This window comes from Podarcis pityusensis (assembly GCF_964106645.2).
Source record: "Podarcis pityusensis genome assembly, chromosome: 5".
NCBI lineage: Eukaryota > Metazoa > Chordata > Lepidosauria > Squamata > Lacertidae > Podarcis > Podarcis pityusensis.
The window spans coordinates 74,002,285-74,027,106 of NC_138032.1; the positions used below are offsets into that span (position 1 = coordinate 74,002,285).

At 39.8% G+C, this 24,822-nt stretch overlaps 1 protein-coding gene across 8 annotated transcripts in view; it reads left to right on the plus strand.

Annotated features, from left to right (window-relative positions):
- RTKN2 (rhotekin 2) overlaps positions 1–24,822 on the plus strand; it is a 71,638-nt gene that overhangs the window by 10,438 nt on the left and 36,378 nt on the right. For 6 of the 8 annotated variants that reach the window (XR_013986140.1, XR_013986141.1, XR_013986142.1 and 3 more), the window contains exons 5-12: positions 789–906; positions 2,320–2,523; positions 7,550–7,644; positions 8,778–8,884; positions 11,200–11,331; positions 15,732–15,897; positions 16,646–16,753; positions 18,359–18,769. Coding sequence is in view for 3 of the 8 variants with exons in the window: in XM_081004954.1 (XP_080861080.1) it covers positions 789–906; positions 2,320–2,523; positions 7,550–7,644; positions 8,778–8,884; positions 11,200–11,331; positions 15,732–15,897; positions 16,646–16,753; positions 18,359–18,769 (1,341 nt within the window). In the remaining 5 variants the exon portion in view is untranslated. Of the gene's footprint in view, positions 1–788; positions 907–2,319; positions 2,524–7,549; positions 7,645–8,777; positions 8,885–11,199; positions 11,332–15,731; positions 15,898–16,645; positions 16,754–18,358; positions 19,137–24,822 lie in introns of those variants that run through there. The other 2 variants (XM_081004953.1, XM_081004955.1) reach the window with 1 other exon arrangement.

The following is a 24,822-nucleotide window of genomic DNA, read 5'->3' on the forward strand; positions in this document are numbered from 1 at the left end:
GACAGAAGTGTATGATGCTATCACATATTCAGTAGTGGGAGAGCTGAAATATCTGATAAAGATACAGAAAGTAATCCTGCTAGTTGAAACATTGAAATGTATCTAAATGAAACTTTGTCTCCTGTTGGATGGATTATTGACTTGGCTTCGTGCAGGCATGCAGTTTGCTGTGTCATGGAGATTAACTCCTGAGTCTTTTCAAACTGTCTCTTCCCCCACCATCCCCAAAGATTTTACTTTGAATTTCCGTAAGGTCAGAGAGGCTCAGTATGGCAAAATACTCTTATCCTTCATTGTGCATTCTTTAATGCAAGTTCTTTAATGCGAGTTTGTAAAAAAAGAAGTAGGTTTATCAGAAAAAAATAACTTCCATGAGTTTTAAGGAAACAAAGATAATGTGTTGGTCCAGGTATAAATATTTTTGTTATAGAAACTGCTGTATTGTGTAAATTGACCTGCTGAATCTTCCCCTCCTTTGCATCTTTCTGCTGCATGCAAAATAAATAAATAAATCCCCCCCTCATAAAATTTTCATCTTGTACTGGTCTATCTTTTTTTAATAGAAATTATTTGATACTGTGCAATATGCCTGCCAGGCATATGCAGACAACTAAGGAAAAACATTTTCTGTAATATTTAGCTGCTGAAGTGTTTTAGTTTTTGTGTAATTTTTATTGTTATTATAGTTGTCGTAAACACCTTCAATTCTTTCTTTAATTGCAATAAACAATTTTAAAAAATAAATATAGCAAGTCTTTTAAAAGTCTTTTTGGATTTTCTTTTTACAGGAACCCAACGTTACTCAGTATTTTGCTTACTCAAAGCAGGAACTCAGGTTTTTGATACAGACTTGCTTATTGTGGATAAAGCAATCACAGATATATGTTTTGAAGGTGCAACCATATTGTAAGTATCTCTGGATCAGTGTAGAGTTGCAGGGCCTCACCAAGTCGCAAGTTTAAAAAGAATGAAAGACTCTTCTGAAGACAAAAATCCAAAAACAATCACACAACCCTTCTATTACACCGAAGGCAAAATGGGAAAAGTAGAATGTTCAACTTGTCAAATCAAAGGCTTAAAGAAATTGCATTATGAATACTGCTTGGAATATTTGAAAATAATACATTCTGTGCATTGCTGAAAGACTTGAGGAAATAGAAGGATGGAAGATTGGCCAAAACCAGAAACGGGTCCTGGATGCTATGCCTTCAGGTGATCAAATGTGGGTAACTGACCTGATCTGAACTTGCCATTTGGTGAGGAGCTGCTGGTGCTCTCCCCTCTCCCCACTGTGCTGCTTAGTTAGAGCTTGTTGCCTATGGATATACACGCTTATATACACGTGTTTACATGAATATGCACAGGTGTTCAGATGCATCTGTTCAGGGAGGCAAAAAGCATTATATATACCTACTGAAACTGTCACTCTAGCTGTTAATTACAGTGGTACCTCTAGATGCGAATGGGATCCGTTCTGGAGCCCCGTTTGCATCTAGAAGCAAACGTAACCCGTGTCCGCACGTGTGCGGGTCACGTTTCGGCGCTTCTGCGCATGCGCGTGACGTCATTTTGAGCGTCTGCACAATTGCAAGCTGCAAAACCCAAAGCAATGCACTCCGTTACTTCTGGATTGCCGTGGAGCGCAACTCGAACACGCTCATCCCGAAGCACATTCAACCTGAGGTATGACTGTAATTCCATTGGTTTAAAAATCCTGATTCAGTGTCCATTGTCTCAGCAAATGACCTTGTATTGAAGCCTGAAAACTTGGGTACACAAAATGGGTTTAATTTTTAGACATCTGTTCTTGTCCTCTTTAGCTGTACAAAGTATTTTTTTTCCATTGGAGAGCATCAGATTGCTGAATGTGTTCAAAACCACTTGATTTTGTTATTAGCTGATGCTGGTTGAAGGGTTGTCTTTTTCCCCACAAGCCTTCACAAACCCTTTCCCCATTATGAAAAAGCCATCTGAGGTTAGATGCAGGGTCACCAAAGAGGGTTTCTTTTTCTTGTTGTGATTTCTTCCCCAGAGACGTTTGCTTGCCCCCAGTGCTTATGTCTTTTCTGTGCTAGGCAATTAATTTTTTTATATACCCAGGCATTTTTAACATGTTTTATAACAGTTTTTAGAATCTGGTTTTGTGGCTGTACTTTGATTTATTGTTTTGTTTTAAATTTCACTCTGGCATGGGAGGCATGCACTGGAGAGTAGCTGAGACATAAAATAAATAAATAGCTGTAATTTTATTTTACAGTATTCTAAATTTTTGTTTGACCGTTGTACTTCTCCTAAAAGCTGTGAAACAATTGTTTCTAGTGAGGAAGCTGGCCCAGCCTTCCAGCTGAAGATTGAAGTCTACAGTTGCTGCTGTACTGAAGAATCTTCAACTATAACAAACACTCCTAAGAAGCTAGTAAAGAAGTTGAAAACCTCAATTGGGAAAGCTGCTGGGAAAAAACTCAGTCCTGTGTTGGATGACAGCAATCCTGAATCCTTGTTGCTTACTGATGTAGCCGTAGTGTGAGTGAATTGTTCTTTAATTTAAACCTAGGAATTTTTTTTGGGGGGGGGGATTGGATGCAGTTGGTCTTTATTTAAAAGTGTATGGGAATAGATTCCATGCTTATGTACCAAGTGCTAAGAGAGTGACATCTTAACAGTTCCTAAAAATCTGAATTTCCTGGAAGTTTCGTTTCCTGCTCCTGCCTGTCCCTTGAGCCACAGCATAAGGCAGTTTGGCTACTCCAGTGTAGCGCAGCACATAATGCATCTGGACTGCCTATCTCTCAGCAGCAGAAGATACATCTTGGCAATTGTTCAATCAGATCTTTGCAATTGTTTGGTCTGACCTTTCTTCTAGCCTGGGGGGAGTGGTATGTGCAGCTCTGTAGCTGCAGCCACCTTCCCGAATTAGAAAAGAGGAAAGTGCCAGGGGCTGCCAGTTTGTCCACAGGATGCCTGTTTCCATTAGCCAAGACACGTTTTCCCTATATTTGTCTGGGATGTAAGTGATTGATTTCTGCCAGTTTATCAGAGCTGATTTCTCACCTCAATCAGAATGTTGGGCTGAGAGGGGTGAATGAATAGGGACACATACAAATACCTTATGCCAGGTCAATGGTTGGATAGTGTTCGCGAAGCTACCAGCATGAGTTTGACCAAACTGCGGGAGGCAGTGGAAGACAGAAGTGCCTGGCGTGCTCTGGTCCATGGGGTCACGAAGAGTCGGACACGACTAAACGACTAAACAACAACAACAACAACAACAACAACAGGTCAAATTATCTGACCATCTAGTCCAATATTGTCTCTTCTTGGCTGGCAGCAGCTCTCTTGGACCTCTGGAAAGAAAGTGTTTCACATTACCTACTACAGTACCTGATCCTTTTAAGTGGGAATACCAGGGACTGAACCTAGGAGCTTCTGCATTCAGAACCTGTGCTTTGCCACTAAGGTATGGTTCCCTCCTCCAAAGGATGGAAGAGGAGGGACTAATGAGGCCAAAAATATTGTCATGGAATAATTTTGATTATTTATACACTGCTTTTCCATCATAAGCTGTGCCCAAATCAGTTTACAATTACATGTAACATTGGGGGGGGGGGGAAATAGTTTGTTACCAAGCACATCATCAAGTTCAAATAAGACAAACGTCAACAAGCACAGTTACAAAGTTACAAAGATTTTGATTTTGGTCTTTACGTATATTAAGGGGCAAAAAAGAACAGCTAATCTACACTTTAAGTACTGGTATTGCAGCACTTCAAGGTCCACAACAGCCTGGCTTAAATATAAAACAGAGAACTCTTCAGCAGGCTAGATAGTTCACAGCTGGTTCCCCTGTGTCTCCACCAGAGGAGGCTAAGCAGCAAAAGGGACGTGCAGGGGAGTCTCAGACATTCCAGATACTCATGCTAATATTACTACATCAGGGGTGGAGTGATAGTGTCTCCTTTGCATGCAGAAGGTTCAGTCTCTGACAGCTCCAGCTAGGGCAGGTAGCTATGAAACCCTGGAGAGCTACTGCCACTCAGCGTAGACAACACTGAATTAGAGGGACCTATTTTCTGACTTGGTATAAGGAAGCTTCCTGTGTTTCCTGCACCAGGATAAACTAAAGTCATGCCTTTTAGTAGACATCTATTATCCTGATATGTTCCTTGTATCATTGTGTGGTGTTTCAGTGGTACATCCTGCCACTCTATTCTTATACATGTTTATATGTCTGGTATAGTTGTATAATATAGTGAGTTCTCAAGCCTTCAGTGAGTTAGGGACTACCTCTGCATGTAAAGACAGGCTTTAGTAGATTGAGTGGATGAGACCAATAGGGGGTCCAACAGTCAAGAAGGCGGTTTCTGCAAATGCTGTAGAGAGAAGTGAGGGGCAGATGGGGCTCAGCAACCTGGGAAGGTAGTCCATCTAGGACAGGGGTCTGCAACCCACGGCTCCGGAGCCACATGTGGCTCTTTTACACCTTTGCCGCGGCTCCGGGGCGGATACTAGCAAGGGGAGGAGGCGCATTGTGCTCCCCAACACTCCCCACTGTGGCGGGCGCTGTACTGGCTGTGACGTCGCATGGGGGCGGTGCGTGCGTTAGTCACGCACCGTCCCGACGTCACCTTCCCGGTTTTGCGGCTCCCAGGTTTTTTTTCTTCGGAAATGGGTCCAAGTGGCTCTTTTTGTCTTAAAGGTTGCAGACCCCTGATCTAGGAGAAGGAAAACTCTGATCCTAAACCTCCACTTCTTTGAGGGATACTTTTAGAAGAAAAGGCTAAGGACTAAACCTTACACAAATCCAGAATGGAGCCTCTAAGACAGTTGGATAACACCTTATACGCCTCCTTCCAGCAACTCCTGCAGCCAAGCTTATGCCAAATGTATTGCTCTCCTTTCCTTTGGACCACATCAGCAAGACCAAGAGTAGGGTCGTCATCTGGGCAGCCCAGGACCCCCATACACACTGTCCAGACATGTACTGTGGAATCTCACTTCAGTGCTGCTATTGCAGTTATTTGACTTCACCCCCAGAGGTGCACTCCATTGTCTCTCAAGACAGAGGGATGTCAATAACAATAAATAGTTGCAATTGCAGCACCAGATAATGATATATGATTTTTTTTTAATGACCTAATGAATGGAAACATTTGTATGCTGAATGAGTAGCATTAAGGATATGCAAAATGCTTTCAAATTTAGGAAAAGTGGGTCAAATGATAAGACAGATGTATCACATTAAAGGAATATTCTGGAACACACTTTTTTGTAGCAGGAATAACTGAGCAACTTACATATATGCTGCAGATGGTATTGTTAGTAAGTCTGGTTGAGGTTTTGTATCAAATGTGCTGATAAGAACAGGCTGCCATTCTACTGAAGACAGAGCCAGGAAAAAAATCATAAGTTTTAATGTATAGATAGCGAAACGCTTTGAAAACATCTTGTAGAAAGAGCTTTGGAAGTACAAAATATTCTAATGCAAGCAAGTGTGGTTGGCTAGTTTCTGCAAAGATACTTCCATTTAAGGCAATAATCTAATTCAAACATTTAGGCAAAACATTGCTAGCAGTGCTAATTAGCCTGTTAAATTTGAAAACTGATAAAAATTTGAAAGATGAAGAAATTGGCAACTGATAACAATTTTGGAAATGAGACAATGAAGTTAGCCAAAAAAAGAGAGAATCTCATGTTTTAGATGGAAAATGTTACAATGAAACATATTTCAATAGTGAAGTAGTCTGTTTTCTTTGGCAAACCTTGTACTATAAATAGTAAGGATCTCTAACTTGAACATTCAGCACAAAAAGATTTTCATCTGTAATAAGAAACTCAGCTATTTAAAATGGAACAAAAATGTTCAATTACAGATGGCTTTTATGTGTTTGCCTAGTGATTGAGAATCTTTTGGTTGGAATCCATTTATAACCAGCACCTTGTTTTCAGCTGTTCAAAGATTTTTCCCCTTGATGTGCTAATGGAAATTGTACTGCAATGGTATTTATCCTGTGTAATGAGTGAAACAAATGTAATCATTATCCTATGACAACAACTCTTGGGGTGGGAGGGGGGAGACCTAGAGGTGCAAAAACAGATTACTGAGCTGTTCAGAGGAAGTGGAGCTTTTTCAGCTGTTACCCAAATTATACTGTTGCTAAGACAAACCACAAAGCACTTTAAAACTTAAAGCAGCCTCTTTGTATGGATATCAAATGAGAGGAGGCAGTGAAATTTTAATGTTCATTGGGTTAGCAAATATAATTACCTAAAATTAGACAATGATAGAAAGGTGATTGCCACCCTGGGCTCCTTTGGGACGAAGGGTGGGGTACACGTCAATTAACTAACTATTATTATTTTAAAATAATATTGTTATCTGCAGCTACCTCCAAAAGCTGTACATTAGCTATGGCTGCCACCTGATATTTGTGGAGTATGTATAAGTGCCAAGAGCCAAACTATTTTATTAAATAGGTTTGCGTTGTGTAGTTATTTTTTTGTTGACAAATAGTGTGTGACTGTCTCATGGGGTGAGGGCTTTAACATTTGCCCTGCTGCAGTCCTGGTCAGAATTTTTTCCATGCCCAGTATTTACAATGGAAGGAAAACTCCCATACCTTTCAACATTTCTCCAATGAAAACAGGGACGTCCCATTCCATAATGATAATTTTACTGTTTATACCCCACACATCTTACTAGGTTGCCCCAGCCATTCTGGGCAGCTTCCAACATATATAAAGCCATTATTAAACATAAAAACTTCCCCATACAGTATTGCCTTCAGGCGGCTTGGGGGTTGGATAACTCCATACCCTCCAACATTTCTCCAGTGAAAATAGGGACATCCTAAGGAAAAGTTGGACATTCCAGGATTAAATCAGAAACCTGGACAGCGTCTCTAAATCAGGGATGTCCCTGGAAAATAGAGGTACTTGGAGGGTCTGAACTCCTTTGGGTGTAACCAGGAGCTTTTCTCTCAGTGAACCAGAAGGTGTGAGGCCCCTACACCACAGTTCCAGCCTTGATTGCCACCCATCTCTGCCCCCCATCCCCAGACAAGCCAGCTATTTATTAATCAAAAAACAGATATGCCACACAAATATATGTGCTGAAAGCCATGTCTAGTGTGTTCCTAAAAGGGGAATCCCCTTCAGAGCAAAGTAGGATGAAACCTATAACCTTGCAGCAGCACATATGGAGAACTGGAGTGTATAATGGGCTCAAACAGCAGCCAAAGTGAAAGGAAAAAACAGGTTTCTTGTAAGGCAATCAGTGTTTATAGCTGTAAGAAATACATTTCTAATTGAAATAGTGGGGAGCCCAGGGGCCTTCAGAAGTTAAAGAAACCAAACTCCATTCCGGAAAGGGGGCTCCCAGTTCATACAATGGAGCAATGTTACTACATGTATGCACCCAAGTCTAGTGAGCACAGTTTCCAAAATGTACTTTAAATATAATAAGGAGCAAAGATAAAAAATACAGCTGCTTTTGAATTAACTGAACTTTGATGTTTTGTGCACAATACTGAAACAAACCTATCGTTACCAGGGGTGCAAAATACAATTTGCTGGCACATACATCTTTGGGATTGGAGAGTGTCAACAACAATTTCAGGACCCACAACCTTACTGCTGTGGGAGATGGTAAGTTCAGAGTAAATAAGATAAATGATGTATGAGTAGAATATTCCAACTTGATTTCATAGTACTCAAATGTAGCGATTGTTTTCCTTGCCTTATGTTTTGCCAAACCTTACAAACTGTATGAAGATAGCTTTTCTCCTTGCTATCTTAACAGCATTTGGAAGGAAAGAATTCACACTTTTGATGGATAGTCCCCCCTGCCTCCCGAACTACCTCTTGTAATTTCCCCAAATCTCTGTCCAATGCACATTCACTCAAAACTAAGTCCCACTTTGCTAAGTAGACAGTGTTGCAGTTGGAGGCAAGTGAGTATGAGGTCCAGAACCTGGAATGAGTTGTAAAAGCAGCATTTGTATGGGGCAGACAGATGCTACTAGGAAAGGTGAGATAAATGCCCATGCCACCCCCCTGTGTTTTTATGTATATAATTCTCCTGTATTATATGAAACCTGTTTACATGGTGTGTGTTTTTAAAAAAATATATTGGCATTTCTAGTCATGTATACTGGATGAAAACGCCGCTGAAAATATAACAAACCCATGTGAGTTCTGGTTCACAGTCTTAGAACAATTGTAGACATGCATAACAAATTACTCCGGATTCCTGTACAGCAGAACAGTGCCATTCCAATCTAACACACTTATTAAGCCGCAAAATTCTTCCATTTTTCCTTCTTTTTTTTATTGTGGATGCCTGTCAGCTTCTACATTCAGCAGCTGACCAGTGACTCTCTCGAGCTGACTTTTGTATGAGGAGGTGGAAGGGATGAGAATTTGTTTGGTAAATGAAGTGTATGATGAGGTGATGATCGTTTAAGATCATGCTGAAGAAACAAGAGGATAAACTGAGGGTGGATTCAGCTGTGCTGTTTTTGTCATGTTGTTGGATGCACTAGGCAATTGACCTTCTCTTTGCTGTTTTTGGCAAAGAAATCTTTGTTGTCCAAAGCGGTCTACTGTTCTTTGGTTCTCTCTAGTCCTGTGCGATGGAGATCTCATCCTGCAGTGTAATAAATTCAAATGCAGGCTCCAGTCTTTGTTCCATGTCTTGTAATCAACTATTGGTAAAAAAATAATTCCTATTGAGTAATGACTAATCTAACAATATGCAATGGTCATGACTTTCTTTTTAGAGGAATCTTCTTTTTGGCTTCCATTGTATGGCAGCCTGTGTTGTCGTCTAATTGCTCAACCATACTGCATGACCAAGGATATGATGACTGGATTTCTTAGACAACAGGTAAATTGTATAATATATATATGGGTGATGTAAACATATGCAAGGTTAAAAATTGAAATGTAATGTTCAGTTTTAGCTAGGCAATCTTGTAATGCATTGTACCAATCTTTTAAGGTGAAGCTGCATTCTCTCACCCCCCCCCATAAAATATTGGTTAGAACATGCACAGATACAAAAATTCACCTCAAGAGCTAAAGGTCTCTTGCATTGCCCTAGGGAACAGTACAACCCTGTAAAATGTCGAAGGCAGCCTTGAACACAAAATGTAAATGAATTTTAGCATGATTTAAAATAAACACCACAAACATGGGCAATAATATCCCTATAGGAAAATGATTATGCTGAAATAAAGTGCAGAAGCAAAAACGTCCCCTGACTTACTGGTGTCAGTTGGCAATTGTGTCGTTGTTGAGGTTGAGACTGGAAGATTGAAAGGAAAATTTGTTAGCCAGGTGATGCAGTATTATATTCATTAATGTGAAATCCTCTTTTTTTTTTTAAAAGGGGACTTCTGTGACATGATAACTACAATGATAAACACTGGGTTGAAAAGAAACAAATCATTAGGGTGTTGCCATTGCTAAGTGTACATTACCTTGAATAATACATCTTCCCACGTGGACTTGATGCTGGCCAGTATCACATGCACAGGGTCTTACTTTGGAGGAATTTATGTTTGTGTGTATATCAATGAATTGTTACATGCAACATGTGCCACATTATGTTGGACACAGGTCATTTCCCTATTCTTCACAGTTTCCAATAAACATCACCATAAGTTTGACACTTGCACATAAAATGTTAGCTCTTTATGTGTATCGCTGTAGATGGAAAAATGTTTTGATACATACTTTTAAAGAAAACATTTACCCGAGTTACAGATAAATTCTTGAGGTTGCAAAACTGTTACATGTTTTTAAATGCAATAACAAAAAAGCATTTAAACAGGCACCTTGATTACAGTACTTTTGTAGGGAAGATCAAGGCAGTTAACTAACAAATAGTTTAATGTTAACAAGAGTTAAATAATATTGACTAAAACGCAAAATACTATGTAAAGAAGCTTACAATCGTTACAGTGGTCACTATGGAATTACCCTTCCTATAGGCAATGCATAAAAATATAGTTAGCCCCAGAAGCAACTGTACTCACCCCCTGCACAGTGGAGTGTATTATTATTATTATTATTATTATTATTATTATTATTATTATTTTGCAAAGAATCTTGGGAGCCCATGGAGACTGGGGGAGATAGATTATTCTCTGATCTTAATAATCAGAGCTCTAGTGAATAGAGCAGAAATGTGACTGGCATATTGAGGAAGGAATATCTGTGACTATAAAAACAGCGGCCTATTCTACCCAGAATCAATTTGCTGCCCACCATTATTGGGTGGGCAAGGGCATTTAATCATTTGGGAATCTTAAATATGTCCAATTAATGGATGTTTCATGGGCTTATTTACAGAAGTGTCTGTTCCTTTTACGACTTCTTGTTGCCACAAGTAACATTTGTGTTTACTTCCCCCTCTCATGTTTTTATACTAACTTTGTTTAGGGGGGGAGGGTACTACTGCTTCTCAATTCTGAAGATCTCTTAATGGAATAAAAGATGTTGCATCTTTATTGCAATTCAGTATTTTCTGTGAAAATTCCTAGTTGCCTAGTTTTTTTAAACAAGCTATTTTACCTAAATTATTAAGACATAAGCTAGTGAGTAATCTACAGATGTTAAAATGCCTTGTGAATGGATGTTGGAACTTAAGATACACAATGCAGAAGAGCAGACTGGATTGATAAATAACATAAAATGGAAATGTGTATATATATTTTATTTATAGAAAGAGGCTGCATCTAGACACATCAAAGAAGTGTTTCAGTTTAAAGCGTTGTAAATTTAAACAGGGAAAACAGGTAGAGAAAAACAGGACTCCACATCGCCATCTGGTGGCACAATGTTATATTGCATATACAACACATATAAATCACTTTTTCGTTACCACTCTAGCTGAGTCCAGAGAAAGCTAAATCATGTCATTAACAATGGTAGATTTGCATCTAAACAGTTATTTGCATAATTAATACAGTTGAGCTCATTACGAACTATCATGAGATGACCAGGTAAGTCTTTAGTGATATTTGCTTTAGCTCTTGTGTGAAATTTTCTTCTCAAATTATTATACGGACAACTCCGCAATCTGAGCAGCTGAGTGGTCTCTTCTTAATACATATTGTGTACCATTCATTATTCCCCAAAGAAAATTTAGTTCATTGGGAAGTAAAACTTATGCTAAGTGTGTTTGCTTTCTTGCAGCAAAAGATAGGGAATGTGACTGGATGGAGGAAACTATACTGTGTGCTGAGAGGTGGCAAACTCCTTTGTTATTGTACACCAGAAGAAATAGAAGCTAAAGTGGAGCCGACTTTGACAGTTTCTGTCAACAAGGTAAAATATAACATCTGCTACTCAAGCTAAGTTACAGTGCTCCTTTTGTATGTTGTTAAGCTGAACTGGAAATGCTATTTGTGTCTCAGGTGATGGAGTTCCTTCCATGCCAGGTGTGGGAACTAAGGGTAGCATTGCACGAAAGCTTCAGGGGCACAGTTTCTGAGTCTCTAATTGGAACCTCAGCTACCAATAACTGCAGCTCTTTTTGACAGTTCGTTTTGTGTTTTTTCTGCTACTAATGCAAAGATGCTTTTTAGGTCATTGATACTACAGCCATCTACAAGTTTTGCTTTTTTTGATCCATGGGGAGATTGCCCCCTGCCATAAAGGCTCCATATATTTTATATAAATCCGTGGTTCCCAATGTAGGGCACACACCCCACAGAGGGTCAGTTTGATTTTTAAGGAAAGCAATTTGAGAATGAGTTATTAACAGTAAATGGCTTTTTAGGCTTCTTCCACGTGAATAGGAGTTCACTTTTAGAATAATAAGAATTATATGTTACGGGGGGAGGGGATCAGGATTTTAGAGATGCTTAGGTGGGGCATGGCCAAAAAAAGGTTGGGAACCACTGATATAAGTATATGCAAAAGACAAATGAGGAAGATTCTCTTCTGTCTCCATGTCACATATGCTTAAGTACAGAATTTAAAACCTAGTTTTTGGCTTCTTTCTTTCTTTCTTTCTTTCTTTCTTTCTTTCTTTCTTTCTTTCTTTTTCTCACACACCAGTAACCAACAGGATACTGGAAGGCATCATACATATCTATTCATGTGTATCTAGGAGAGATGATTTAGATAGGAATTACATGAATGGGGCAAACTCATGCTTCCTTCCTTCATTAATTGTGGGAAAGAACTGTGCAGTTGGTTCACTCATGTGGTTTCTATATTCAACCTGTCCTAAAGTGCTATAGGAAGAGGTTTCAGGGAAGCAGCACCCTTACCACTGCCAGGTAAGTGTGAATGGTAGGACCTGAACACAGCAACTTTCCAGTACTGAGATGGTATAATTGGAAACCTCTGTGCTAGAACATCCTGCTTGAGTGAACCATGTGAGGGCAGGTAACTAAACCATAGATTGAGTAACATCTTTCAAGATGTTTAATCCAAGGGGCTAATAACTTATTGGCTTCCATAAATTTTGGAGAGTACTGGTTGATCAAATCTATTCACATTTCTTCAGAAGCAAGTCCACTTTGTTCAATAGGGCTTACTCCCCAGTCAGTGAGTTTAGGATTTCAACCTCAGTCTCCACTTAATTGAAAGATCTAGCATACACTGCCACACCTTAAGTTGTTTGTTTAGTCTCTGAGAGACAAGTGTATTCACTATTTCTTAGTCAAAAGTGGGGACAGTACTGTGTCAAAGGACTGTCAAAGGACTGACAGTACATTTAGACCTGCGTGTTATGCTGGAGAGAGCTTGTGGGCACTTTAAATAGCATGCTTAATATGCAGTTCCTTGGATACATCCCATCTGTTGCATAATGTATTACCGCTTCAGAAACATACCGACCTATTACTGCTGAAGTTAGCATCTTCCATCACTTAAATAATCAAATGAAGTATAAAATGCCTCTTACTTGAGAATCACTTTTGTTTTATAAATGCATTTGCGGCATAAGATACATAGCAAACACTAAATGAACTTATGTCACTGGGTTGCTTCAAGTTCTAACCTGTCAAATGTAAATCTATTTGACTTAATTTTATACTGGTATCTATGGTTACCTGCATTAATAGGACACAGCATTTATGGATGAATTACTTAATCTCCTATTTTTAGAATGAAAAATTTAAATGAGCAAATTCATCAGATATGCTACAAACAGCTGTGTTTGTATTTCAAACAGCTCCTCCGGTATTTTTTAAAATGTACCCCCATCAATAATATTTTGCAGATTTTTCAAAGACTTGTCAGCCCTGGAATTCCGCACCCCTACCCCCATGACAATATATGTGACTTACTTTTCCTAGTTACATATTTAATCTTTACTGGTGTGAACTGACAGACATTCCACAGAATGTGTTTGAAGTGAAATGGGATTAAATAAGAACAGAGAAGTCCTCCTGTCTATATAACTACAGTAGTAGGTTTCTTGGCTTTATAAAGAGATGGGTTTAATGTCTGTCTTCTTGTGAAGAAGGTTTATTTTTGTTTTTGCAATGGTGAGATAGTTGGATGACATGAATTATCAAAAAAAATTGTGGCTGAGATAATTAGGTTGCAGTCTTGTTCAGTTCAATGTGGTAAATTCGATTGCAATCAATGGGGTATTGGGCACGTGAAACCATTTGTGGAATTGCAACCTAATTTTAAATAGGTCTCAAAGCATGCATCACTTAATCAGAATAACTGTTGTTGGCATTCGTGCGTCTCAAGAGACAATGGAGCGTGCCCCTGGGGGTGAAGTCCAACCGTGCATTAGCAGCACTGCCCTGGGGTGTAAGCCTGAGCAGTGTTTTTGGAGGTCCTGTCCTGCCCAGATGACAAGACCCACCCCCCTCACCCTTACTGATGTGGTCCAAAGGAAAGCAGAGCAATATATTTGGCACCAGCTTGGCTGCAGGAGTTGTCTTTTAAAGGTGTGTTCTTAACTGAATGTGAAGGTCACACTGGCTGCATAAGAGCACGGCCTTTCTGTGAGAATCTTGGATAATGTTTAAATGGCCCAGCTGCGTGGGCAAGGTCTGATCATGTTGGCCCAAACCACAAAATCAATGCAGACTCCAGGTTTGGGGTCCATATTATCAGCTCTCACCTGCATTAGGGTGGTGGGTTGTTTTTTTAATTCAGGTAATTCTGTTTTAGTCTTCATCTGTGCCACCACACAGCTATTCCCAGAACAGCTCACAGATCAAAGATTAAAAATATTGTAACCAGAAATATGCTAACTAATTGTAAAATAGCAAAACCAGAGCCAAGTAAAAGTAAAAGCTGCTAGTTCAAACAACATCTAAAAAGCCTGCATACATAAAAAGATATTTTACCTGGCACTGAAAGAGCAATAGTAACTGCCAGGCAATATGCCAAGAGAGGCACTCTGAAGATGGAGGCGATGGAGGCCTCATCACTGAAAGGCCCCACCTGCCTTGCCTCTGACAGTAGGGGAACTCACAATGGAACCCTTGGAGAACACCTGGGCAGGTCCAAGTGGGAGCAAACAGTTCTTGTAGTACATTGTAAAGAGCATTCTCACAGATGGTGTTCCAGTTGTAAAGGAGCTGGTAATGGAAAATGTGTCCAGGCAAGCAGGGTAACTTCTGTGGGGAAATGTTTTCTAGCTTTAAACAATCTGTGACCCTCCAAGTGTTGTCGGACTCCAGTATGGGCAATGGTTGGGGATGATAGGAGTTGTAGTTCAGAGGCATCTGGAGAGCCACAGGTTAGCCACTCCTGGTCTAAACAGTGACTGAAATCCAGAGTGCAAATGGAGCTGCCCCTGCTCCACTCACATCCTCAAGAGTGGCTTTTCAGGTGATGGAATGAGCTGCAGAAGAAATGGATTAAGCAGTAAACTTAACTGTGCAAATGGACTCCACCCCCCCCCCCCCAATGCTTCTCTGGATACTACTCAGTTTATGTACCTCTTTGGATTTAGTCAGTTTCTCTTGAATAAATCTGTCATTGCAAAATGTAACTGATTGCAAAGAAGGGGGGGGGGGGGGAGGAGCTCTAATTGACATCTCAAAATCTCTTGGTTGACAGACCTACTTTTGGAAATCACAGAAAATTGGGTTGCAACAATGCAGTTAGACTTGTAGGTGTACTGGACAGTTTAAAGAGCTCCGGTTTCTCCATTGTTGCTGCAATATATGTTTAAAATAGCACTGAAGCCAGTTCAGGAAGTCAAACTAGTCTTGGTGTTCTTAACAAGTACAAGACATGAAGACAGAGTAGTTCAAGGATATGCCTGTGAGTAGATGGGAACATAGTACAGGTTACTTGGGGAAAGTTTGTCAGTATGATAATTCAATCAGGTCAGCAACAGATATCACTTTAATTGATACCGAATGATTTCTCTTACTCTCTTAATTTAACTGATATGAAATATGCCTCAATTTTCTGAATCTGAGCAATCTAGAAAGCAATTCTGTTTAGAACCATCCAAATGATGTCTCCTCCTGCCCATTATGAAATATGTTCTAAATATGCTTACTTTAATGCATAACTTTTTAATTTGAGTTCTTCTTTAAGCAGAATTAATGTCCATATAACATCACCTTGAAAATTGCAGTCATGGAACTAAATAGTGCCTAGCTGACAACTGTCAAGTAACCTATGATTTTTCTGTTTCATTAAAGTTGGTGTGTGTGTGTGTGTGTGTGTGTGTGAGAGAGAGAGAGAGAGAGAGAGAACATTATAGTTTCACTCTGTATTTATATAACATTTAGGAAACCAGAATTCGTGCTGTGGATAAAGATACCCCGATAAACTCCAATAACTTTTCTGTTATCAACCCTGAGGCTGGTGAAACTGTGACTCAGATTTTTGCAGTTGAAAGCCGGGAAGACCTTTATAACTGGATGGAAGCTTTCTGGCAGCACTTCTATGACTTCAGTAAGTAGCGCCGTCTCCTTTTGTACAGGAGTGCCTATGTATGTTCAAAGAATGCACTGAACATTTTGAACTCACATTGCATAACAATCCTGTCATTTGCAAGTAGAATAAAATAAAAAAAGCTCTCTGTTCTCCAGCACATTAGGTAGTATGTTCTTCAGAGGAAGAGCAGGAAATCTTTTAACTTTGATAATCTGATCCTTCATTGCTTTATTCCCTTGATATTCTGGAGGCTCGGAAAGAAGACGATTGGGAAACCATCTATTGGGGAAATGTTTTAGCGGGGTGGTATAAAAGTTTCCTGTGTGTTCCCCCCCCCAAAAAAATACATCTCATAACTGTTTATACTGCTGAGCAGAGCCTTCTACTGAGGTTTCAGTGCGCCTCTTCTTCCCCTTCCATCACAGTGATTTGCAATAAAATAAATGAATATTTATGTCAAGCTGAAATATCTGACAGTAACAGTATTAAGGTATAAATTGTAAAGATTGGGACTTGGTCATGCTGTGAGAATTGATTGTCTTGTTCCTAGCTTACTTTGCCACTGCAAAGGTATAGTACTTGCTTGAGAGATTATGGCATTATTGGAAGCATCCAGATCTTCGTCAGCTAGCAATCTGGAGGAATTGTAAAAGAGTTAATGCAGCATTTATGAAACAGTTCCCGATTTGGGGCATTATTAACCAGATAAAATTACAAAAAGTGGCATATTTTTACTTCCTCTCATTGCTTTCTGATTTCCTTTTAGGCCAGTGGAAACACTGTTGTGAAGAATTCATGAAAATTGAGATTATGTCACCACGGAAACCACCATTGTTCTTGACGAAAGAGGCTACTTCAGTTTACCAAGATATGAGTAAGTGGGAGATAGCAGGGTATTTGAAGCAACACTGGACACAACCTACTGTGCCTCTGTTTTATAATCTGTGTGGAGGTTGAATCAATTTCTGTTCTTGCATAACTCTCATTCCCCACCCCACCCCAGTGAAGGAGGAATCCAACCTTATTCCCCCACCCGAGCCCTCTACATGTTTCCAAAATCTGTTCTCATGGGGTTCTCCAAACCTTGGGAGCAGTTTTTGTGGCTGCACGCAGGGCTGCTGCACTCAGTTCAACGCTGTGCACAATTAACTGACAGTCCTGTTGTTCTTAGGCTGGATAACTGTTTGGCAGTAACTGATAATTTTGCATGATATCTGCAGTTTGGTAAATTTCTTGTTCTCTAGTTTACTATGTATAATGTTGCAACTGGTTAGATCCATCTTGACCAAGCGCAGACCTGAGAAGCAGAGTGGCTAAGATGCTGTGCAATAAACTGGGGGTTCCTGGTTTGAATTCCATGTCCGCCTTCACTCATACAATCATAGAGGGCCTTCTGGTCCAAACTCCAGCAATGTAGGAATCACAGGTAAAGAATCCCTGACAGATGGCCATCCAATGTCTGTTTAAAAACTTCCAGTGAAGAAGGATCCAGCACCTTCTAAGGTAAACTGTTCCATTGGTGAACAGCTCTTCATGCTAGAAAGTTCTTCCTAATGTTTAGTTGGAATCCTTTCTTATCATTTGAATCCATTGGCTTGGTTTTGGCAACTCACTGGGGTATTGTAAGCAAGGCATTCTCTCCCATTGTCTGATCCCTCATTTGGGTTGTTATATACGTGTGAAGTATTATTATTGTTTCTGGATGCTTCTATTCCAGCTATATTATAAGAACACCCCATTTGCCTCTGCTGGTAAGGGGATTAGAACCATCTTTCTGATCAGTCTAAAATTACCTGACTCTTCTAGGACATGTTATGAATAAAATTGACTTTGCAGCTGACTAGCAGTAGAAAATAATGGTTTGCTCCCAAGCCCAGCAACAGTTTGTTGACCCCCTGCCCTTGAGGCTATAAAAATTGTTATATTGATTACTGTGCTGTGCATTGAAACAGTCTCGAAGCAGAGTAATATTTGAACAGTGTTTTAAGTGGCCACAAGTAAATCAAGAGTCAAATATGGAGGTACAGCATGAAAGTTGCATTGTAGTTTTTAAAGAAAACGAGTAATAAACCACATTTATCCTCTTCAAAATGAAAGGAGGTTCATGGTAGGCATTGGCATTCAATATAATCTCCCTGCTCCCTGGACAGTGCTAAGAATTCAGTAAAAATTAATGAAGATCCACAATAGTTTAACCTCCTGCTGCTGATTTTACAAGGTAAAGTATTCCACCTAATGAAGCCTGCTGTACAGTGGACAGTAGAGCCATAATTGGCTGCGTTCATAATATTATGGTGTGTGTTTTGTTGATGTGTAAAAGTACAGGAATTTCTGCTTCCCAGGACAATTTTAGGGTCTTGTTTTCCATAAAGGTGTGCATGTTTTTATATCGTCGTGGTAAGGTTTAAACACTGGGCTCAACAACGCAGCTAAGTATCAATGTAATAAGAATTTTATGTTGTCTTTTAAAATGTGATAGGCATTGATTCCCCAGTAAAACATGAAGCGTTCCCTGATACAGTGCAACGAAAAGTTGACGAAGTCAATGGGGAGCTGCCGATTGGCCAAGAAGAACATTTGCCACCTTCATGGGCAGCCATGTTTGACGGTTCTCACCACATGCTTGTGCAGAAAAGCCTGCTTCCAGAAGCAAAAGAAGAGGCCATAAGCCCTAGTGAAGGGAAGGGCAAGAAGAGAAGAGCACCCCTTCCACCATCTGATAAGCCGCCATACACCACAGGAGCACAGACAATGTCAGATCAATTGGGCAAGGAAAACATCTGGAATAATTCTCCTCATAAGAACAGTTCTCCTGATTGCATCTCATCTTCTGTTCCTCACTTCAAACAACCTATTGCAGCTCCCCGCAAACCAACTCCTTGGCAGAAAGGTAACTTCGCTGACAATGAAAATCCTGCCGATTCAGGTACAAAGGTTGATAATAGCGACAAACCCATTCCTGCTCCTAGGCAGAAGTTAGTCAAAGAGATGCTTGAGCCTAGAATCTGTTTTCATTCGCAGGTGTAGGACTGGTGCTTGGTTTGCTCAGAATTACGGGGGCAAAGGGAGTGTTGACCATGTTCACTATCTGTCTTTCGCCAGAGTTCCTGAAGTGTTAACATATTTATTTTCAACACACAACCAGGTGAACTTGAGATTATAGCAAAGGAAACACCTCTCCTTCCATCCTGTCCCCAAATTGTTGCTTGACATCGCCAGTGTGTAAAGAGATTCCTCAACAAAGATACGATGGAGAACCTTCTGATAGACTTAAACTGTTCTTCCCCCCCCTCCAAAACATCTGTATGATCTTTAATAACTCAACCCATACATTTTCCCCAGATTGCATTTCAAATATCCAATCTCAAATTTACGACAGGTTTTTGAGCAGGCACTTAACTTGAGGAGAATAAAATTATTCCTTGTGTTGTCAGGAGTAACCACAGATGCTGTTGGCCTCTGCCCATAGAAGTCTATGGGACCAGACTCTAGACCCTCACAGTAATAGGAATGTCTCTTAATGAATGGTCTTACAAAAGAGTTTGAAGAAAATAAAAGTACCTTTAGGCCTGCTTGTTTACCACCCCATCCTCTTGTGAAGCTCTTTTGTTCTTGCCCCCTTCTTCTAGCTTTAACCCCACCCCTGCCCAAGTGACACACAGCTAGAGTTTGTAAGGCGTTTCCCATAGTGCTTCCAAAGTCAGGTGAATTGTGCAGTGTCAGATGCGATTTGAAATCCCTGTGGGAGCGACCTGTAATAAAACTCATTCCCTTGCCCAGTCCCCCAGGGCTTTGTACTACATTTCTAGTCCGTCAGGATTTCCCAGGTTCTGTAGCTGGGCTTACCTGGTAATTTAAGCATATGCAGAGTCTTCTAGTCTTTCATTTAAAAAACAACAACAACCTTTTATTGCTTTATTAGCACAGTGAACAAGTATCTCTTAGATTACATTTCTTAGATATATTCTCTTTATTTTCCTGGTTTTGTTTGTGCAGTAGTAATCCTGAATATGAGGTAGCTGTCTATGCATGAATGCTGGGCTGAGACAATAGTCAAGTCCACTGTTCTTAGACATTTGAAGACCCCCATGCCAGTTTGGGCTGTTAATGTTTTCTGTTGTATTCTAAAATGACAGCATCAGAATTCACTCCTCATAGACGGGTGGGAGAGAAACTTCTTTCTTTAGTATTTTAGATAATAACATTTAGATAACAACCCTACAATTCTGTGATCTATGTCTGAATTGTAGAAAGCAACACACATTCATATCTGTAGGAAAAGAGATTCTGCATTGCAAGCAGAAACTAGGTAGAGGAAATGAACACATTTTCAAATAAAATTGATTTCCCCTCCCCAGAACAATAAGCTTAAACTGAAACTGAGGGTGTGTATAAATTTGAAAGGTGTTTTAAAATTTCTATATATATCTCGGCTTGTTTAAAATCCTAATGTTTTCCTCTTCAAGTGTTTGAATTTGAATGCAAAAATGGCAGCTTCTTTTTAGTTAGACTGGATTGTATGAATTATGTTAGATTACAAGATTTTACTGTGTGTTAACGTCTTAATGAAATCTGATCAGGTACGGTTTTAACCTATGTATTAGTTCATTTCATTGTGAAGTTGTGTAACATAGAAAGTACATTATATAGTTTGGAGGAGCTATAATTTCAGGATCACCTGTTTTATTTTTTAGCTACTCTTAGAGGAACAGAATAAAGATAATGTAGCAGAGGGTTAGTATGACATTAATGCTCTCTAATCCCTTAATGAGTATAGCAGAATCCTTTTAATTGGCATATTTCTGTTAGCAGTAGGGGAGTGCCAATTAAGCAATCTTCTCAATTTTAAGTCTCTCAGGAATATGCTGAGCTTATTGATATTTGCTTTTTATTCCATGCCTTGAACTACAGATTAGTAATGTGCAAAGCATTCCAAATTCCTACATCTTTATTTGATTAGCAAGCCACACTAGCACAGTGAAGCTCCATGAAATATGTCCATAGAGGATGCCTTGATTTAGCAAATGCAGTTCTAAAGCATTTGTGACTGTGACTGAACTTGCAAGACAGCTCTTAGCCACAGAGTTTATCCTCTGAAGTTAATTAAATTGAATTTTTATCCACATTGTCAAACCATTGTATCTTCCTATCAGGGGAGGGGCAGCTCCTCATGCAGAAACTGTACAAAATTATTAGGAGGGAAATCACCGTTCCTTCTTGGTGTATTTTCAGAATCTCAAAACATGGCTGAATGGGAGCAAAATTATTGGCTCCCATTCTTCTTCTTTGGCCATTTGACATGTACACCATCTTGAAAAAAGCAATAGCTTCCCTAAGATTTATAAACATTTAGATCTTTGGAAGTAGCTAGTCCCATTATATAATTAAGGAACAATCTGGGGTGGTGTTACAGTGGCACAATCTAAGCAAAGGGGAGGTGCTGGTGTTCTCATTGCAATCCCTGAAGCTCTATGGACTTCTGGGGCACAGACGATGGGGCAGACTTGCATTTAAAGGCACAGATCTGCCTGTGTAGCTCAGACGTTACTGGGGAGAGAGCTCAAGTGGTAAGGAGTATCAAGCTTGAATCCGCCACCTCGAACCCTTTCGTAACAGGGAGAGTAGCATCTGATCTAGACTGTGACATCTTTATTTAACCATTGGGATCTCCGTGACCCCTCGGATCGATTATTGGAAAAAAATGTGGGATTTGGATGCAGCATTTGGGGTGCAGGGAGAGAAAAGAAGAAACTCTTGCAACACGGTTTGAATCAGATGTGACCCCTTCCCTGTGGTGAGGCACTAAGTATGGGGTGCATATGTGCTTGAGATCTCATGCTGGGATCTCTGCCTGATAAAGAGCAGTCTCCACAGGCCTACAGAGAGCTTTCTGCAAGTGGCATCTTGCTCATGGACCTCAATAGCAAGGAGAGAATAGAGTCCCCAGAATGGCTGGGATCGGAGCTATTCTTCCTCAATTAGAGATGCAATAATCAGATATTGCACTTCTCACCCAGCTGCCTCCTTGAGGCAGAAAGAATGCCACAGTACCCTTTCTGTACCTGGGAAAGACTGATGTAGCTCCACATCATACAGGCACCATTAAGGCTGCAAGAGGCAGCGGCTACCTTCACTTCTCAGGACAAAGGGTGTGTGGATGCAGTTGCAGTTGCAGTTGTGACTGTTGGTCCTTAAAGTGCTAGGTGAAAAAAATCCTTTCCTGGTACTTTGCGCGTCCCAGGAACTGAGTGGTGCATCACTGTCATTTCTCCAGAATCAAGAGTGGGAGAAATTCAAGCATGGTTGTAGTTGAGGGAGGGTTCCAGATGTGATTTGCAGGGCTGGTATGAGTCATGTGTGCTTTTGGGCATAGTCTAGTTCATAGCATAAGAAATCAAATTCAATAAATTTCCCTGTAGTGGAATTCTAGTAATTCTTATTCACCATGAGACATGTTCAGATGGAAAACTGACGGTGCATTTTTGCCTGGATTTATTTTCATGCCTTTATATATCTACTAGCCAATGTCCAGCAAGAAGTGCCAGGGAGGCAAAGTAGTGCCGCCAACTTCTTCGCGCTTTATTATTTTCCCAAACAGCTAATGCCTACAGGTATGATATTGGCTCCAGGGTAGCCTCATTTTGCCCATGTGCAGTTGAGCCAGGGTGGTGTGTGTGTTTGTGTGTGTGTGTGTGCGCACACACACACACACGGATTGCAGGGAACCTGACTTCAAATCTGTGCTCACCCATGAAGCTCAATGCATGACGTGAGCCCAGTCTCTCTCTCCAAACTTATCTTCACAGGGCTGTTGTGAGAATAAAATGGGATGATCCTCAAGCACACAACTGCAAGATCATTGGAGAGAGAATGGAATAAAAAAAAATGATAGATAACAATGCTGTCTAATAATCTCTCATACCGTATTGAAAGTTCCTCAATTTGTCCCCCTGTCCCCTTTGATCAAGCTCTTAAGGAATGATTTTACACATGCATGTCCATCACTCACAGTCTTACCCCGCAGTGGCTTACTGCTTGATGACAGCTGAACATGTGAACTGCCCCCATTTCAAAAAGAGACACTCCTCCGTTGTCTCTCGAGACAGGCGGATACCAACCACAACAATATTTGAGATGATTTTATATGAAGGCTTACTCTGCGGGGTTTGATCTGTGTTTTGTTGCTTGATGTTGCACTTGAGCTGAATGTGCATCTCTTAAGTCTCTCTAATTGCAATCAACTTTGAAGTAAGGGGAGGGCAAACTACATTAGCTGTGGAAGTGGAACCTCACCCTGCCTAGAACTTGCAGTTAATCATGCCTCATCACTATTGCATGTGCAAACTGTTAATAATGCCTTGGGTACTCTGTTAAAGGTTCAACGATGTAGGTGGAGTTACTATTTGTGTGAGGCTTTTAAAAAAACTTATTTAATTTGTTTACTTGTTTTAATTATGTTTGGGAGTAATATGCTTCCATTTTCCACTAATGCTAAGTGGATAGTTTTGTACTTGAAATGCCTGTGGATGACCTGGTAGATAGTGGTTTTGCTGCTAAATGTATATTGTTTTTTATTCCAAGGTATGTCAGACTTAAAAATATATATAACAAATGTAGAAACTTAAATATTGTATAAAATGAGTATGAACAATAAACTTCTGTGTTCGTTATAAGTCTGACTGCTGTGTTTCATTGAGTACATGGATTGATAATATGGACAGATTAGCTACATACGAATGAATTGCATGTCGACGCAAAGTAAGAATGGATAAATATGAAGAAATCTGGAATGAATATTTAAGCTATAAGGTGGATAGTGGTGGGAAGTAGGGGGAGGAGAGAGAGGTGGGAAAATATTGTTTAAAAAGGTGTAGTCATAGGCATATCAGTGTATTCAAATCTGAATTGTCAAATTTTGTTATTGTTATTATGGTTTTTGTTGTATGTGTCTTTTGCAATTCATGTTTGTATCGAAAAAATGATTAATTTTTTTTTAAAAAAAAAGACTGACTGCTGTGTTGGTCTCCAGGAAAGTGGGAACAGGGAGATCTAAAACAGTGCTCTTTTCTTGGAATAATTGTGTTGGTGGAGCAAGGCTTTTTTAATTTTTATAGTATCCCAGCTTTCCTAATCAATGCAGTTGGCCCAATAAAATACATCATTTTGACTCTGACCTATGGTTTTGTTTTGTTTTCAAGTACATTTATAGAATTATAAATCATGCTTCCCTGACCTTTTATGAAATAAAAGAACTATTTTGGGCTTAGCTAATTTCTTAAACTGTACAATCTGCTGAGTAGATCCCCTGGGCTAGAACTGAAGAGTAAACAGTATGTTGGCCTCGCTGTAACAACAAGGCAAAGAGATAAAGCTATCCAATAGTAAATGTTAATTACATTTCTAATAGTCTGACTATAAGCCATTATGGTGCTAAAAAAGGGAAATATTCATAAAAGTAATTGGACATATTATGTAAACTGACATTCATTTCACTTTAGCATACTTCAGTGAGCACAATATTCTCTGGCTGTTCTGCTGTTTTCTAAATTCTCCAAGGTACGCAAAGGGGCATTGAACAAATAAGCATTTCATATAATTTAGCTAGGGTTTTAAATTTTTATCCTGCCTTTTAGATTTGCTACAATTGAATGGTTAAGTGTGGTGTGTGTGTTTGTGTGTATCCCTGAAGAATATATATATATATCCCTGAAGATGATGGGCTTGGGTCTGGATGGTTCTTGTGCTCAGAAAACGTTAAACAGCTATAATAATTTGGGGGTACTTAAACTTTTGCTGAGCTGCATATGCATCAGTTGTGTTTCCTTCATAACATGTTTAGTTGCCCCAAATTAGGATTCCCAGATACATAGATGTTTTAATGTGTGTGTGTGTGTGTGTGTGTGTGTGTGTGTGTGTGAGAGAGATCACTGCATATTTGTTGCA